The 18,367-nt window shown below is 40.0% G+C and overlaps 1 protein-coding gene across 1 annotated transcript in view; it reads left to right on the forward strand.

The window, feature by feature from the left end:
• The window catches only part of DYM (dymeclin), a 167,803-nt gene that overhangs the window by 108,522 nt on the left and 40,914 nt on the right, over positions 1–18,367 (forward strand). Inside the window, exon 15 of the mRNA XM_026039349.1 lies at positions 8,676–8,778. Coding sequence (XP_025895134.1) covers positions 8,676–8,778 — 103 coding nt within the window. The remainder of the gene's footprint in view (positions 1–8,675; positions 8,779–18,367) is intronic.

The following is an 18,367-nucleotide window of genomic DNA, read 5'->3' on the forward strand; positions in this document are numbered from 1 at the left end:
ACGATCACACACATCCCAGAAAAGGGTATTTTTTGTTTCTGGCTGATAGCATCGTTTATGTCCTCAAGTACCTGAACTTTCTGTAAACAGCCCAGCAAGGCCCCACAGGGCATTTCGGGGCCTAGGGCTCCTGGCCTTGGCTTGGGCCCACCGGCTGCTATCGCATTTTCCTTCATGAATTCATATGCTTAGTAAATATTTCCTTTCAATGACATGCATATTTTTCAGACTGAAAAAAACTATTCTTTATTTCCTATCCATTTTAACGTGAATTTTCCTTTGGAAGAGGTTATTTTACGCCTGGCTCCATTTTAAAGGTTTTTATCTGGGTACATAAATCTACAGCAATTCAGCAGAGGGGATTGATGTTGACATTGCAGTGAAGGAGATGGACAGTTTTTACTGGTGATATTTATTTTTCAAGTACATTGTTATTGTGCTTTTACAGGAAATGTTTAGTAATAGAGATTAAACTTAATCTTGGTCTCAATATTGGAAAGTATTTAATATATCACACTAAATATTTAGTGTTATCCTATGTTTTTCTTGCATTTTTCCTCTTTGAGTAGCCCAGCAGAGGTACTGCCATTCTCTTCAGAAAAATTTTAAGCATTTCAGCCTATTTCTACGTGTTAGAAATCAGAATAAGTAGAGAAAATATTAATTAGAATGCTTTTAGATTGGAAGGAATGTCCTTCCTCTTAGGAAGTGAGAGCTGGAAATAATGAAATGTCATTGTTTGGGTTTTTCTGGTTGTTTCAGTAATGTCCCCAGCAGAAGCTCTTGATAACCCCAATTAGGTGGTTTAAGACGTGTGTATCATTTAAGTCTCAGCTGGGGGTATAAGAGGACTATTGGCCACGTAGCACAACAATTTTCATTATAAACACAGCAATGACCCAATTGCATACAGATAAACATATATATACACACACACACACAATGTGCTTTTAAACCAGCTGGTGTTAAGCAGGAGCTGCTCGCAGGGTAAGGACTTGGTCCTTGGCAGGGAGGCCTCTCTAATTTTCATTTTGATGGCCGCTTGCTCAGAGTCTGGCTTTGTTTTCCCGGGTGGGAGCTGGGCTCGGGCAGCTTTCTCCAGCAATTTCCTCTGCTTCTCACCCACAGAGTTTTGCCCTAATTCAGGCAAACGCCTTCTCTCAGCAGCAAGGAAGCATTGCCTCTGCTGAATTAACTGCGAGTGGATGAGCTGGAAATACTGTGGACACATTGCCCATTCAGTTTTCGTATAAAATATTAACGGGGCAAACACAGGGAATATTAAAAGGAATTGCCTTCATGCCTGGAGACTCCTAAGGCAGATTCGTGGCTGTTTAGCTCAGAATGAACCCTATAATTACCCTGACCCTTCCTGAGTTTTAAAAACACACTTTCTGTTTATACTGGCCTGCATACTTTTTTCCCCATAGCTTTAAGCCTTCCTGAATTTAGTTTGCAAAAATACAGGAAAATACAGCAGATAAATAGTACTTGGCTAAATGCTTTGTCCGAATCTGCAGCTTCCATGGGGTTTGCCCTGGGGATTCTCCTCTGCAACAGTTTTCCCTCTGGTTATTGAGTTTGTACTTTGATGTGACTTGAAGCTATGAAGGTGCTTTTGTGTAGTATTCCCCATCCTTCCCTGATTCTGCCTTCCAAGGAGAGTTGCAAGAGTATTATTTGGCATACCAGACGAAAGAGGAATGAAATTATCCGTAGCAGTATGCAGGGGAAAGATTTTACTGCTTTTTTTTTGTGTTCCTTTTACTTTGCTAGTGATAGGAGCATCAGTTTTCCAGCACACATTGGAAGCCGTCCAGGAACTACACAACAGTTTATGCCTTCAGTTGAAGAATACATTTCCCACTCACTGCAAATTAAACTCTAGACTTACTTTTGTAAATATTTACTTTTGCCTCACCAGCTCGGATTCCGTACTTCCATAGTTTTTCCTGGTGTGTTTGTCTTCTTGATTCCATTTTTGTAGGAGATCCTGTTTGTGAACACAAAACCTGCATTGATTTTTCAAAGTCGCTTCTGAATTTGCTTATGTACTTTATACCACAGGCGTAAGGTGAACATGTAATTTCCTAATTATTTAATATCAGGTTTTTGGGTGGGCGGCACGAGGGGGAATGAACTGTACGATGTCTTTCTCTGGGCAACCTGTTCAGTGTTCAACCCACCTGCCCAGTAAATAAGTGTTTTCTTCTTGTTTCAGTGTATTATGACCAAGGTTAGAAGTGTAGAGTTGGGGGGAAAAAAAAAAAGATTTTAATGCCTATTCTTCGTCAGGAAGATGGGATAGAAATTGTTGGTTTACTTACGATCATGCTAAAGTCCCCTGTGATGCTTTGGGGTTTGTCTATGAACAGGTTGTGTGTCTCGGTTATTGGCTCTTTCCAAGGTGACCTAGAAAGGAGAGAGACCAAGAAGAACCTAGAAATATCAGACCCTTCAGCACCGGGGTGAAGCCCTTTTCATTCCCTGGTCCTTTAAGTATGATTTGAGGCATAAGTCCATCACCAATGCTTGGAGAAACCATTGATTTGCATGTGTTACCTCTTTGAAGTTAGCACACCCCAGGTTTGCTGACTTCACGTTGCCTCCACGAACCAGATGGACCTAATGGTAAATGTAGCAGAAAAGCAAAGTACAATCTTATTTTCTGCTTAGAGAGTTGGTATCTTAGTGGGTTCACCCCTCTTGCCTGGGAGCCTGAATGGCTCTTCTAGTGGAGCTGATGGTGGAGTTGGGTTGAAGGTGGTGCAGTTGGGTTGAAGCAAAAAGCAGTGATGCATCCCTCTTTTTTTTTTTTTTTTTTTGAGTTTTTTGCTCTTTAGTTTTACTTCCTATGTTGCATATGAAGCAGTCCTATGCATTTATTCTGATCTGACCACTTGTGTTGTTACCAACTTTGAGCAATTCGAAGATACCCCTTATGGAAATGGCTATGCTGGGCTGTGAGTCGAGCTCTCTTTCCATAATGTACAGTTTTATTTGCTGTTGTAACTTAAGCAATAGATTAAATGACATCTAGAAGAAGTGCTGTTAAAATGTAGAGGAATTGAGGTGTGGTTTAAACTACAAGACGTCACATTTTGAAGCTAAGGTATTTTCAGATGCTCTCTGTGTGAATGGGTTGTCAATACAATCGCAGTATTCATGGATGAGTTGTAAAAGCCTATTGTTTAAGGAACGTTTGTATAACGTGGGGTTTCAGTGCTTATGGCGTACATTTAATTCTGTAAGATTCAGAACAATAATACATTTGGCGTGCGTATGAGTGTGGAGAGTAGGAGGAGCCTTCAGTTCTCCAATAGTCTTGTATTCAGAGCATGTTTAATATTTTCAACACTTAGATAACAAAGTGTTTCTCCTCGAGAAGCTTGCTAGTGAGTTGGAATGGGCAGAGACACAATCGTTACTCCATTTCTTTCTGTTGTATAACTCCATCATAGAATGCCATATAATTCCAGCCATTTCATTTACCTTCCATGCTGTCAAAGTGTCCCTTTCTTTCAGTTTTCCATCTCCTTCTTTGCATCTTAGCGTTAGCCTAAGCCTAACCAGAGCTGAGAGGGTACTGGGCTTTGCTTCTTCCCTCCCAGGTCTCTCTCCCTCAGCAGCTTCTCTCCTTTCTTCAATGACTGTTAATGCCAGTGTCCCACTCAAGGTTATTGTGGTATTTTTTTTTTCTGGCAGTGCTTTATGTATCTAGGCAATCTCCGAATTCTTTGGTGGTTCCTGTCCCTGTTCTTCCCCCGCTTTCCCAGCCTAGTGATGGACTCCTTTGATTTTTTCATATTAGAAGGTTAGGTCTATACCATTGGTGTCCTCCTTTAAATGCATCTCAGGATACCTATCACATTATTATGCTCAGCTTTGCCTAAGACCAACTGGCATGGGATTATCTTGGGTCATCCAATTTACCTAAAACAAGGTACCAGAGAGTCTTTCCTTCTCATTGTGTCTTTAAATCTGACTGCAATATTTTCCTTTTTTTTTTTTAATCTTTTTTTTTCCATTTTTCTTGTCAGTTTTTGCCAGCTTCTCATTTTCTAAATTAGGGATTTACTTTTACCTTTGGGATGCTTCACAAGCTGTTTCAGTCTCTCCTGTGAACTAGCCTTTTGGCAGAATAACGTAGCTTTTTTTCTTTGCCAGCTGTGATTTTTGGTGGATCAAGAAGATAGTTGTTACATGACTTCCCATTATTGGCCTTTTTCACTCATCGTGCCCCACCAGGCTCTGTGGAATTGGCTTTTTGAGAGTATTAAGTTTGTATATTCCTGGTTTGGTTTTTATTTTGTGTGTGCATACCATGTAATCAGATCACTTGCACTTAAACAACCATTACTGTGTAGTCTGTAATCATTTCTTAATTGATCAAGGTCCAGTCTTGTGTTAAATTAAAAAAAAAAAATTGTATTGAGGGACTTAAGAAAGCAGTGCTTTCGTAATTCCTGAAAATCAGAAATGGAGACCTTGAGTTTATCATTCAGACTTGAGTCTTCCTTGTTGGTTCAGTGCATCCGTAGCCTGATTTGATGCTCTGTAATAGATCCCAGCTGGTATTTCATCGAGCTTTTAGTCCAGCCTATTATTTTGCTTGTCAAACATTGATCCATAAGCAGTTCTATGGCGGAGCTGGGCTGATGTACTAATACAGCTTAATTGTTCAGAACATAATTTGTTATTTTTGTCATAGAAAGTTAGAGTGGGTAAGACCAAAGGGTCATGTAGCTCCATAGCCTGTCCATATCAAAAACATAGAAATGGGGAAAATATAGTGGCAGAAACCCCCCTGTTATTGTTAAACTGTGTGGGTTGTCCTCCATGACCATACAGAGTATTTAATTTTCAATTAGACCTTTTCAGTCCAGCTTCAGGGGGCAAAAGTATAAGTAAGTGTGACTTATATTGCATTCCCTCTATATATACACATATCTGATCTTACCCAGGGGTGTGGATGTGTAGGTATTCACGCATGTATATGTGAGTGTGTGCATATATAAAAATATGCATGTGTGTGTGTATATCGATATAAAGAGATGTATATCTCCCTGGCAAACAGTGCAGACGTGGCAGCTTCAAAATCAAGCTCGTGCTCTAGCCAGCAGTGTTTGCTGCTGCTGAAAGTCCTGTAGGAGCTAAACTTCATGAAATGCCTTTGGAGGATTGTAATTAAATCTACTCCGATACTCTGCAAGAGAAATGGGTATTTCACAAGGTGGTTTTCAGAGCTGGAGATAGAGGGTGGAAAAGTTTAAACCGTTTCCTTTGGGATATTTTCTCTTGCTTTCTGGCTGTAGTTCTGTGGTCTGTTTTCATTCTTGGTGTGGAAAATTCTTGGCTGTGCGTTGGTGCCCTCGTCCTGCTGGGTCATTTCGACTGATGTTGGGGACTGCCCTCTGGAAAACGTAACTGATATGGCAAGGAGAGGTTTCTTTTAACCTGAATATTGGAGTTCTGGGCTCCGGTCCCACAAACAAGTGTTGTAGCACAGGTGCAAAGTCAATGAGCTGCGGCACGAAAGCAGAACTTTGCAAAGGAAAGCCCTGGTGCCAAAGACAACGGTTAGGAGGACTTACCCCCTCCTTGCCACTTTAGCAATGGAAATCAGGCACGAAGGACTTGGCTATGCCATGCTCAAGTGCTCCAGTTTAGTTATACTACACTGCTAAGTTGTGTTAAGGAAGCAAAAACTAAAGATATGAAGAAGAAAAGTCTTTCCCTCCCTTTCCTTTTTCCTCCTTTTCCCCACTTTCCTCCTTTTTTGCCAGAGAAAACAATTTGCTCTCTGATATTCCACTTCCATGCAGAAATACTAATATATATGCATTTTCCTCTTCACTTATGTTGTATAAATGCTTTTTTTTTTCCCCAAAAAACCTATCCCCAGTTCTTTTCTTTATACTTTAGTTTAGGACCAAAACACCGTGAGTGTAGGAGGAAGAAGATGTAATTCAGAGTCCTTTTTTCCCTTTTCTTCATGAAATAAACTGCACCTTTCGGAGCAGGCTGATGCCCTGGGTAAGCTGCAGCTCCTGCCCCGCAGCCCGGGGCCCTGGGTGGCTGCTGGCTGCTTATTCTGTCTCCGCAGCACTAGATGGTGCTGACGGCAGAATCTCCGAGCTGCGAGGCCTCAAAAATCCCAGCGCTTCCAAAAGTAGCGCTGCTATTTCAGGTGAATGACCAGTTTTCAAATCCACACTCCAATTCGAACAGAAATTTCGCTCTGTGAATACAATAGCTGATTATGGAGAGGAAAAGGATGGGAATCTATTAATATAGCGTATTTCTTTGTTGTCTCTTCCCCTTCTAACGGGGAATGTGCTCAGGGGGTTGATGAATAGCTGCGCGTTAGTGGGAGGTCGACATTTGTTCGCAGGAATTATGTCATGTCAGGGCAGCTCGTGGTTCTGTCTGGTAGTGTAAAGGAAAGCAGAAGATCCTGATGCTGGGACAAAGCAGGTTTCCTGGTCTTGCCCTTTTAAAAAAAGGGGTTCCTGACACTTGTGGGGCATGTTGTGTTATCCTGAAAGCCTCAATGTTTCTCAGCTCTTAAAACATCACATAGAAGAATCATTGTGGAGTTTTGCTGGACGCCCAGGCCACATCAGCCCAAGCACGGCGATCGCCTCCTCGCTGGCAGCATCCCCATGAGTCTTGGGCGCTCGCAGCCACGGGGCCATCCCTGTTTTGGCCGTATGGTCTTGAGCACGTGGCTCAGGCTGTCACATTCCAGTTCTCCAGCTGCACCTTGAGCATGGTGCAACGTGTTTCTGGGGGCTCTTGGGCGGGTTCATTGGATGCCTTCAGTGCAGCAAAGATTGTCCTCAGCGTAAGTTCTTTCTCTAAGAGAAACCCAACTGAAGAGGGACTGGAGAGTGGTAGGATCTCTTGACTTGACTCTTAAGAGCTAAGATTTGTTCTTGAGAAACATAACTGATTCGCTGTGACTTCCCGCAAGGCGCATCGGAAAAGCTCTTGCCTTTTCCTGAGACCCTTGACTAACAATAAGGGGACAAATCCCTGCTGCTCCGGGGAACTTACTCCTACGTGCCACGAAGGCCATGCTAGCAATGTTACGTTTTAAGGAAGTAAAAAATAAAGGCGACTTCCTCAAATTCTGAGCGTTTCTTTGGGCTGAAAAGCTTTCCAAGCACATTCCTCAGAGCACTGCATTTGGCCCAATTCCAAGAAATATAGGCGATCTACAATACAATACTGCCCCTTATTTTTTCAATTATTAAGCTGGCCTCAGTCTTTCCTAACTCAATCTGATGAACAAGGAGCCTGCTACTGCCCCTGTCCCAGCAGCAAGTATAACCCAATGGTAGAAGAGCAATACATTTAAGCATTAAGGATATAGTTGATGTTTGTTTAGCAAGAGAGCTGCCTTGCCCTCTAAGGACTGTTCCAGTTAGTCTAGGGAACTCTGGCTCCAGAAACATCCCACATTTGAAATGCAGGAAGCCTTGAATCGATAACCTATACCAAGGGTGGGGAAATATTTCTCACAAATATTATCATCATGGTTTCTGCACACAGGAAAAAGCATTTTTATAAGCAAGCATTCCAATTAAGGTAGAAAGCAACGGAGAGATTCAGCCAGCAAGGTAGTATCTGCTCGAAGTCTCGGAAGAATCAGGAGAAAGAACATCTAGAAGCCTCACAGATCCACGCTCTGGAATAGACCGTTTGGGGAGAAGCAGATTGCCCCCATTTTTCCTGGTGGAAAATACAGACTCTGTGCAGCTTGATTGTTTTCCAGAGATAACTAGCATCTTTCCCAGACTCACTTTAAGATTATTGCAAGAAGGGCCTGTCCTGGGTTGCATTTATGAAGCCCCACATATCAATTTCAGTGTTTAATCGAACAGTTTCAATGTTTCAATGTTTGATGCTATCTTGTGAAGTCTGTGGTTGCAGCCCATATAAATATATAAATGCTGTGTAACATCTGAGGATGTTGTTATTTGTATGAATGGCACAAAAGAATTACAGTGAGATTTTTTTTTTTGATGATGTGGGATTGCTAACTCCATCAAATTAGGTTTTTTTTTTTTTTTTTTTTTTTTTGAAAAAGACATGGTCTTTCCAAAATGCATGGAAAAAATATCTTTATTTCTCTCCATGTGTGTGGACCTCTGACTTCAGATTTGTAAAACTCACGTGATACTTCCCTGACTAGAGCTAAAATAAATTTGAGAAATACACATAATAATAAAATGCATAAACTCAACCCCTAAATAATTCTACCTCAGACTCGGATGCTTTCTATATTGAACAATTAGGCCACTGAAGTCACAAGTACTAATGATAAGGAAGGAAAATAAGTGTATTTGATGAGATGCTGAACTTAAAAATTGCATTTTAATGAATATGTATCGGTTATGAAATTAAAAGTATACCATTAATTCTGTTATAGTTTGAATTTGAAGAACTATGGAAGTACGTTGTTCTTCCTATCATTTACTGTATAGAGTATCTATAATTCTGCTGCTGTTTCTCAGATGCAACTATTGTGCATTGCGTTGCATTTCTGAAGAAACCTCTTTATTCAAATTTATGTATACAATGAAATATCTCTTCTGCCTGGATTGTCCTATCTGAGCATATTAACTGTGAATTTATTTGAATATTTTTTCTCTTTTTTTTTTTTTCAGTTTGTTTTCTTTATTATCCAAAAAACACAACAAAGTTTTGGAGCAAGCCACGCAGTCCCTAAGAGGTTCCCTCAGTTCAAATGACCCTCCACTTCCCGATTATGTGAGTATTGAGCCTAATGTTCTAGTAGGTGCTTCAGAATAGGAGGGGTACATCCCCAAAGCGGCCAAGATTTATCAAAATGTGACAACTAAGCAACCACCAGCAGCAAAATACAGGAACGTCTGTGAATGACATCATGTCTGAAACTTTGCTTTAAAAAAAAATTACACTTAGAAATGGCAAAACCGCAACTACTCATAGCTGAGAAACTTACTGTGCACTGTCTTCTTGCTGTTTCCAAAGCATTTGCATTTCAAGGTATTTATACCATGCAGTTAAAAACATTATTTTTAAGAGTATCACTTTGGTGTTTTCAGTATGGTGACAGGCCTAAATATGACTGAGAACAACTCCCAGTGAGCATTTGAGAGAGACATCCTGGGTCAAATTCAGGATGTTTGTGTATGCACAGGGCTCCTGCCAGTCTTCCAAGCCATTATCCACACGTAGTCCGTGATTTTGTAATTTAATTGCATGGTTGTTGGAAAATCTCTAGGTTCATTACGAGACAGAGACTTGTAAGGACTTAATATATTTGTACTACTTAAGTGTCTTTGGTTTATGCTCATTTGAACTTTCATATAATAATGTCTAAAAAGTTACCTTTTTTTTTTTATTGGTTACCCTATATTTTTGAGAATAGAAATGTAACACCTATTTTATTTTGAGAGTTAAAACATGTTCTAGGACACACCTGTCTGAGACTTTACATATTATATTACCCTAGCATTCAAGTTGGTTATAGAAGTTCCTAAAATAAATTTAAAAAAAAGGAATAATCTTATATAATAGTTTAATAACTTTGATTCACCTAACTGGGTTCCTTAACCTGCAGCTCTTAGTTACTGCTGTCAGCATGCAACGTAGAAACTAGAGGCCTTTTGCTCCTTGGAGACAGGCTGGTTTATAGAGCAAATGAATCACTTGCAGCTTTTTCCTCTGTATCCTTGCTACCTTATCTTGTCTTAAATCATAATAAATTCCTTAGCGCACCTGTAATTTTAGGGCCTCTCAGAAGCTGCTGTGTGACCTTTAATTTCTCTGCTGGTTCGGAATCCCAGATGTTCCAGAAAGACGCCCCTCACACGCATCTGTATTTAAAGAGTAGGAGTTGGTTTCCATGCCAAAATGATGTTGCTTTGGAGTAAGCAGGGACATTTGGGGACGTTATGCTTGTGTCAGGCACCTTCTTCTATGCCTCAAGAGTAAGGCCCAAGTTTTTAGCCCTCATTTCTATTCCTACTGCAGGGACTACAGTATGACGTGGCCTGTTGCTTGAGGGAGGATATTGGTTTCATGAAGAGAGACCCTTAGATTTGCTCCCCTAGGCAAACAAGTCATCATCTCAAAGCTCAAAGGAAAGAAGACTGCATGATGCACACATATATATTCATGTATTCCTCCATACATGCACTTAATAGGCACATCATGTATGCATATGTATTTGCACTTGCGTGCGCATATATGTTTGCATATATAGAGACAAGTATGTGAAAGTGTATGTTAGATGGTGCAAGAATGCCCTAAGAAGCTTAAGGTTTGTAAGTCCTAGGAAATGAGAAAACTGAAGTACAGAAACTTTTAATGACTAAAAAGGGATTTTCTCTATCTCTCTGTTCCATGGCTGTCTGCCAACATGGCACCAATAGATAAATAGAACAGAAATGATGCTGAGATTGCCTTCTCTCCTGCAGATTTATGTCCAGAGTTTTCAATCAGCCCAAGCATTAATATGTTTTAAACATGCATTCTCCTGATTTTTAATTCATTTTTATACATGACATTTCCTTATTGTGTTCTCTGATGGCAAAGTGAACTTGGATGGTACAAAGTGTGCATGGGAGTAAATCATACATACTATTTGCTTCGCCATATCGCTCGTGGTCCTTCGGTGAGTATCTCCTGATGACTGCCCTCAGGTCTCCAGTGATACCAACACAGCCGTGGGCTTCTTGCTGTGAACAGGAATAAGGAACTGGGCCAGCTTGGTTTTATATTGTGCTTGTCCGTGGAGATGTTTTCCATGTGCCTGTGAGGAAGAGCTTGTTTGGTGTGAGGGTGCCCAGCCCTGGCCCAGGCTGCCCAGGGAGGCTGCGGAGGCTCCTGCTCTGGAGATCTCCCAACCCGCCGGGATGTGACCGGGTGCCCCGAGCTCTGGGTGTCCCTGCTGGAGCAGGGGGTGGAATGGATGATCTCTAGAGGTCCCTTCCAACCTCAACCATCCTGGGATTCGGTTGTGTCAGGGCTTTGGGGGACTCTAAAAATGAAAAGGGTAACAGATGAGGGTGGTTTTGCTTATTAATGCTAGGAAAAGAGAGGACTGGTTCCTTGGACTAGTTCCCTGGTCCTAAGCCCCAGTTAGGTGTAGTTAACACAAAGCAGTGGAGCGTGGTGGCCTGGTGGGGACAGGGACATGACAGCAGTGCAGGATGATACAGCCCAAGGCAGCCAGAAGGGTGGCAGGGGGAACCCCATGTGCTGTATTTTTGTGCCAAAAAACTGTGTCATGAAATAACCCCCCTCCTGAGACACAGGCTACTTGGTTGACCAGTTCCGAGTCTATGCCGTGCTGGTACTTTGCTTACTAGTCATTTAATAAGTTTCTTAATAGGCAACGTTTTTGTGGGAGCAGTTACTGATGTCAACGTAGCGCGATTAGGGCAGGCTGGCCCTGGCTGCAGGTATCTCCAGACTTGAAGAAATGTGAAAAATCCAATTAGACTGCTTATAGCTTTCTTGCATACAATGTTTATTATTTTAAATATATCCATTTTCTTTTTTTCTTTTTTCTTTTGTACATCCCAATGTAATTTGTTAAATCATTGATATAATAGCCTAACCAGAGGCACGCTGACTTCCCATGGAAAGCAGCGCATCAGACCTGCTTTTGGAGCTGCAGTATGCCCAAACTGCTGCTTTTTAAGGATTTGTTAGCATTGCATAGGAGTTTCGAGCACTTCAGCACTTGCACCACAGCTGGCCATAGGGATCCTCCTTAACAGCTTGTTTGGAGGGAGGGAGGAATTGCAAATTTCGGCAGGCTTATACCAAGTGTTCACAGTTCTCTGCCAGGTGCAGTATAAGAATTTATTTTACATAGAGTTTGAGGAAAATAATTTGACAAGCGTCATCGGTTAACTCTCCAATATATACGTGGCTATGTAACTTTGCTTTCTGAATTTCTTTCAATGTAAGTGAATGCAACGCAGACAGGACGCTTTATGGCAGTAGGAGCTCAGCCTTGTCTTCATGGCAGTGGACTTGAGCCCTTCGTTGAATGAAGACTCCTTGGAGCGTGTTTGCACACTCCTTCAGCACCCATGGTAGGGTCTGCAGTTCAGAGCACCCAGGCACTGCTCTCTGCTGGGAGGCCTCAATTCCAGTTCTTTATTTGCTGGTTAACTAGGTACCTTCCATGGGGATTTTACCTGCTGCCTGCCATTAGGTAATTAAACAGTATGGATCAAAAATTGATTAGGTAAGATGACTGCTAGCCACAGAGAAAAATCTATGAAAAATAAAAATAAATAAAATAAATATAATTATATTTATTTAATATAAATATAAATAAAATAAATAAATAAAATAAATAAAATAAAACTTTATAAAAAATTCCATTGAATTTTTTAAATTTCCTAAATTTTGGCTATAAAAATCAAGCGTATTTTCTGTTCCAAATGGAACTTGAACAGGAAAGATTTTAAATATAATTCACTTTAGTGCTGAGACCTACAATTATTCCATATACCAGGCTGTCACTTGAGCACTTGAACGGTGCGGGGTGGAAACTCCGTGGCGGAAGAGGCGCAGTGCAGCTGTGCTGTACTGCTTATAAAAATGTGCTCCTGGGCGGGTGCTCTCTGAGTTAGCTGAGGTCCAGAAGCAAGTGCCCGTTGCTGATTTAGGGGGAGATGCTGGGGGCCGGGGTGCAGGGGGCGGGCAGGGATGGCCGCGGGGCAGAGCGTGGTGGTGCTGCGAGTGCTCCCGTTTCCCCAGCTCCTTCCCAATCCGGTTAAACTCACCTAGGGAAGCCTGGGATTCGCAGGGGATTCTTCTCGTGCACTAATAAACAGAACTGCATTTTGCCTTTGTGCAATTCCGTATTTCTTCCTCTTTTCCTTTGCAGTTTTTGCTCTGTCACAGGCTAAATGAAGTCTGATATTTAGATTCCTCTTAGATTTTTTTTTCTTTTTTATCCTCGATTTATATGGTCAATAGAAAGCAGCTGTCTGTTTAAGCATCTAATTCTTGAAACTCTTCGGCCCCTCAAGCGTCATCTGGAAATAATGTAGCTTGTAAAACAAAGCTAAGAAGAAAAAGCAATGTTTGTTTTATGTGGGATGAATGACTTCAGTTGGGGTCCTTCTAATTTGGCCATTATGAGGGTTATTAAAAAGCAGTATTACAAAAGTGGTTTCAAAAAAAAATTCTTTTTTGGTAAGTTGTATCTTGTTATTAGAGTTGATTATATTCAACGCTGCAAGTATTTCATAAATCCCTCATTGCAGTTTCTCCCATACAGACCCAAGCTAATCTCTGCTATAGGTGGTGAATGACTCCCATGTTTCATTTACTATCTAGAAAGCAACAGTGTTATAAGTAAGGTATAAGGTATAAATAAGCTATACGTATTTATCTTGTAAATTTGGGATTGCTAAAGAATAGTTGAAATAAGGTCTGTGAGCTAGAGTATTAGGCATCTTCTAAACACAGTGAAACAAATCCAAAAGCTCTAAATTCAAGAGTTTCAATTCTATTGCAGTGGATGGAGGATGACAGTCCCATACATCCAAAAAAATGAAGTAAGCTTTATTTTCAGCATTTGCAATTTAGTCACAACTTTTCTAAACAACTAGAGCAACATTAGTGTTCTGGAAATACGTAATATTAAAAACCATCTACTAAAATCTCTTACCTATGATATTTGTCTCCCGTTGCATTCTCTTACATGAATTTCATGGCATGAGGCATACATGTAAAAAACCAGTGATTTTGGCAGCCTGAACAATACTCAAACTGTAAATAAGAGCTGTAATGTTTCGGTGTCCTGAGAACATGTTCTCTGTTTAGCTTATTTTTTTAAGCTGTCCGAAAAAAAAAGTGCTGATGCAGAACTCTGCCGCCAAAGATAACGTATTCCTGACGTTAATTAATTTTCCAGTGATAGCATATGCTATAGTTAAAATGTTCTGGAATAGGAAGTCTTCTCCAGGGTCATTCAATGACTGCACTAATGATGTGGAAATAAAGTAACTTTCAAGTAGACTGGTCAGCCGTGAGAGAGTTAGTGGGATGTAATTAATAACGCTTACCTGTAGTCTGTAAAATCAGTAATTTTGTTGAGAATGCTAAATGTGTGTGAGCTCTTTTGCTGCAGCTGAATAATCCATTGATAGAATGGGGAACTTTTACCAAATTAAATTAAGGCTCCTTATAGACATAGGTCCATATTTGACAAATACTCACCAGGAAAAGCTGAATTCATTTGTTTTGTCATAACATTTCTTGGAAATTCAGAAGCCAGGTCATTTTTGCAAAAGCGTTTCGATCTTTCTCTTGTTTTCTCCTGTTTTTATATGTGACTAAGAAACGAGTTATGGGATGTTTTCGATCGCATTATCTATGTGCCTGGTAGCCTTACTTAGAGGTTCCACATTTCTCGACATTTTTGGATCCTTTTGTTGACTGCTTTAAGAACCTTCTTCAAATACAATTAGGAAGAAAATTGGGGGGTTTTTGGATGTTGTTTGTTGGTGTACGGTGATATGTGCACAAATGTTTAGTAAGGCATGTGGTTTCTGGGAATTTAAGCTGCATTTAGTATGAAGGTTGCCTTGTTTTGTGCATAATTCTGTCTTTCTGATTACTCTGAGTTTATGGCTTTTGAGCAGAAGTGACATTTTTGGTATCAGGTTATTCTTGAGTATGTCCATCTCCGCTCCAATATTGAGCCAGAGGCCTATAAATACATTTGTTAAACATTAGTCATCCCCTCCTCCACATGAATTATATTTTAGTTCAGAGACTATTACTCCTACCTAATCCCCCTATTTTTATATCATCAGAAGATAGCGTTTTCAGAGTAGACTCGAATAACCAATCTAACCCAAATCTAAAGCGAGTTCTTTTATTTAGCAATACCGAAATTCTGCAATTCTGTCTCAACTTCATCAGTTCTTCCCTTTTGAAATCAATTGAAAACTTTCCTAGGAAGGGTTTGCCTAAGTTATCCTTAAAGAGAAAGAACAGACTACCCTAAAATTTGTGTCAAAGATGGAGTAGAGTTCATTTGGTTTAAACTTTTAAATTTTACTATGGAGGATTACTGATTCATGCAGCATGTCTTTATGTTCTTGTGTTTTTGCTAATATCCTTGTGGTCAAAGGATTTTTGGACAAATACGTTGTAGCTTGAAAATCCACAAAAATACTCTCTATTCGTACAGGAGTTCCACAAAACTCGTTCATTTACGGTCTTGTGTGTTACATGCACAAACTGTAGGGCACTTTATTTCACTCACAAATTCTTGTTTCTTGGGGAAAATAGCATATTTACTCTCTGTAGTTTAGAATATTTGGCACTAAAGCAGATGATATTATGATCATCTGATTAAAGAACTTAAATTGTCTGAAATAATGGTGTATAGAAATAAATTTCAAGAAATAGAAAAATCTTCAGAGATTAGCAGGTAGATCAGCACGTCAGAGCTTGCCATCCTTCTGAACTGCAAACTAATTCTTAAATAGTCCTAAAACTATTTAAGACTAATGTCTTAAAAAGCCTGTTATTTTGCCTCGTTTCGCACATTTGAAGCAAGTCAAATGTTAACACAAGAGATTTTTTTTCTTATTTTCCTTTTCTAATAGTTACGGGACATGTTATCAATAATTTGCAGAAGAGGGTATAATTGCCACTTATTTACAACTTGTACTCACAAGAACTGTTTTGGGTAAGACTTCTCATAGGAATGTCCTTGAAAACAAAGGTGATTATAGCTAAACAAGCTGTCAGTTTGTTTTAAAATGAATGGGACCCGTTCCTGGATTAAATGGTAGAATTTTGTTCACTGATTTAATACTGTGCATCTGCTTGTCGTGCATTTGAGAGAACTGATGCGAGATATTGATTTTTAGAAGAGCCTGAAGTGTGGTTCAGCATAAGATGTAGACCGAGTCTATCACCTTCAAGAGGCTTCACAAGCTTCTCTGTAAACACTATTTATTACTACCTTGTAAGCCACCATTTGATTAATTCAGACTAATGGAGAATTTTGAAGAGCCGGCCTGAAAAAAAAAACGTGGTTATATCAATCTTCCCAAGTGTCTTCACTTATTGAGTTGGTCTTTATCAAGTTTTCTGTGTGTGTGTGTGTGTGTGTCCTATTCCTTCATGTGAGTGGGTTTTCTGTTAACTTTTTGGGAAAAGTTGCTAATTGCGTGTGGGTTGGCGTTCATCAAACCTCCGGACAAACACACACAAAAAAGTCAGTGCAAAAGCTCTGCAGAGAGGAGCATTTCTGAAAAGAGTGAAATTTATTTTTGTACCTTCTGTGCATTTCAACACTGTAGTAAAGCAGCGTTTTGGGGTTTCTAAAGCCAGGCTTTGATGGAGAAGTGTAACCTTTAAGAACTCAAGGATGTCACCATATCTCAGAAACATCTTAGTAGGTCTCTTTTTGTAAGCAAGGAGCCCTATAAAGAAAAGGAAATGGACACCCAAGAACATCTGTCTGCTGGGTACCAAATCCTTCATTTTTACATTCCTTTTCCTACAAGAGAAATTTGCGAAATGTTGAAGCTTTTTGATGTCTCGCCTATTAAATCTTCAGCTTTTCATATATTACAGCAAGGGCTAATCAGTGAAGTTTTGGAGTCCTTCCAGTTGCGTGATGATGTCTGAAAAAACAATACATTTATATTAAAAGGTGCTACATAGGTGTGAAAATATATCTTAACAGACTTCTTCAGATATCATTACGTAGAATTTGAGAAATCTATCTTTAAAAAGACAGCCCGAGGAAGCAAATGGGAGAACTGCAGGTAGAACAAGAGGTAGTGATCTTCAAAAGCACAATATGGGGGAGATAACGCAGTGCAGAGTGTGGATTCACCTGATCTGCGCGACCTGGAAGACACCCAAGTGGACAAGTTCTTGACCTGTGCCAAGCCACACGTATTCCAGCCATGTCCCCGTTATAGAAATGCAGCCACCCAACTAAAAAGAAGTTATCTTGAAGATATCGTCCCTCAGCATCTCCGTGGGGGCGGTTCTTGCGCTAATGTCCATCGTTAAGGGATGTCCACCTACGCTATCAGGCAAGCTGAGTGCTATTAATTAGGAGCGTGGGTGGCCCAGGGCCCGGCTGATGGGATGAAGGAAAGTAGAGAGACGTTTTTAAAGGGAGTGAGTCAAAGAAGATTGAAAGACGGTCTGTCAACGAAGTGAGGAGTGAAAAGGTTTCGCTGAGCAGAATAATTGGAACGGGCAGGAACTGAAAGCCCAAAATACCCTGCTAGGGCTGGTTCCTCTGCTGCTGCTCTTGGGGAACATCACATGAAGGAAAAGAAGACATTTGCTTAATGCTGATTTTCCTCCAGCAGAATATCAATCAGTTGGCCTAAAGAGAAGTGTTAAAGAAGTGTAGAATTTCTTTATGAAGATAGAGAATCTTGATTTTGTTGGTCCCTATTGGAAGCAGTGGATTCTTGTCCTCTGTGGACTTACTTCTTGGGGAAATCTGTCAAAATGGGGAGTATACAAGAGCGCAACTTGGGAAGAGTCTCTGTGCTTCGTGTTTGTTGAATTCTGTAAAGTCATCCTAAGGTTTCTCACAGACACAGGTGGAAAGAAATAATTTCCCTTTCGTGCAATTAGCTATTTCTTTTTTTCTGAACCTTTCATTCATTTACTACCTCAGTTTTTGTAAATATGATTTTTTTTCTGCAGAATTTATTAACCTCAAGAAGAATAACCCAGGAATTGGAGGAGGGAAGAAGAAAAATAAGAAGAGTAATTTTAACATTGCTATGAATTAGACAAAAACATGACAATTACCTGTCACCATATAGAATCCTTTATGTGAACTTCTAATGAAATTATGTCTTAAAAGACACTTATGAACGTGTCTGGATTGTGAGGATTTAACCCTGAAGCTTTAATTTTAAAGAAAAACAAGGTTGGGAATTGCAATAATACTTAAATTTAATCCTTAAATCACATTTTTTTAAGGGAGAAATAAATATCTTGGTCATTCTTTCCACCAGTGAAATTGCAAATATTGCATTTCAGAGAAATATCTGTTCAAGCATTCCTAAGAGGAGAGATTGTGATCTCTTGCCTTTATTTAATCCTGCTCTCCTTTCATCCCCTGCGCCACTTGGAGAGGGATAGGATTGAACCGCCAGTGCAAAATGAACTTGGTCTCAGAACAGGTTAAGCTTCGTATATGTTCCAGGAAATTTTCCAACATTTAGTTGATAGTGGTTTTTTTCCATGTTTCTCTGAAGAGTGTTTTGCTTTTATATTTGGAAAAAAAAATCTGTTGAAGTCTTACAATAACAGGATTGATCATAAATATATATATATATTC

The sequence above is a fragment of the Nothoprocta perdicaria genome, unplaced genomic scaffold, assembly GCF_003342845.1.
Source record: "Nothoprocta perdicaria isolate Ctin4 unplaced genomic scaffold, notPer1 scaffold_10, whole genome shotgun sequence".
Taxonomy (NCBI): Eukaryota; Metazoa; Chordata; class Aves; order Tinamiformes; family Tinamidae; genus Nothoprocta; species Nothoprocta perdicaria.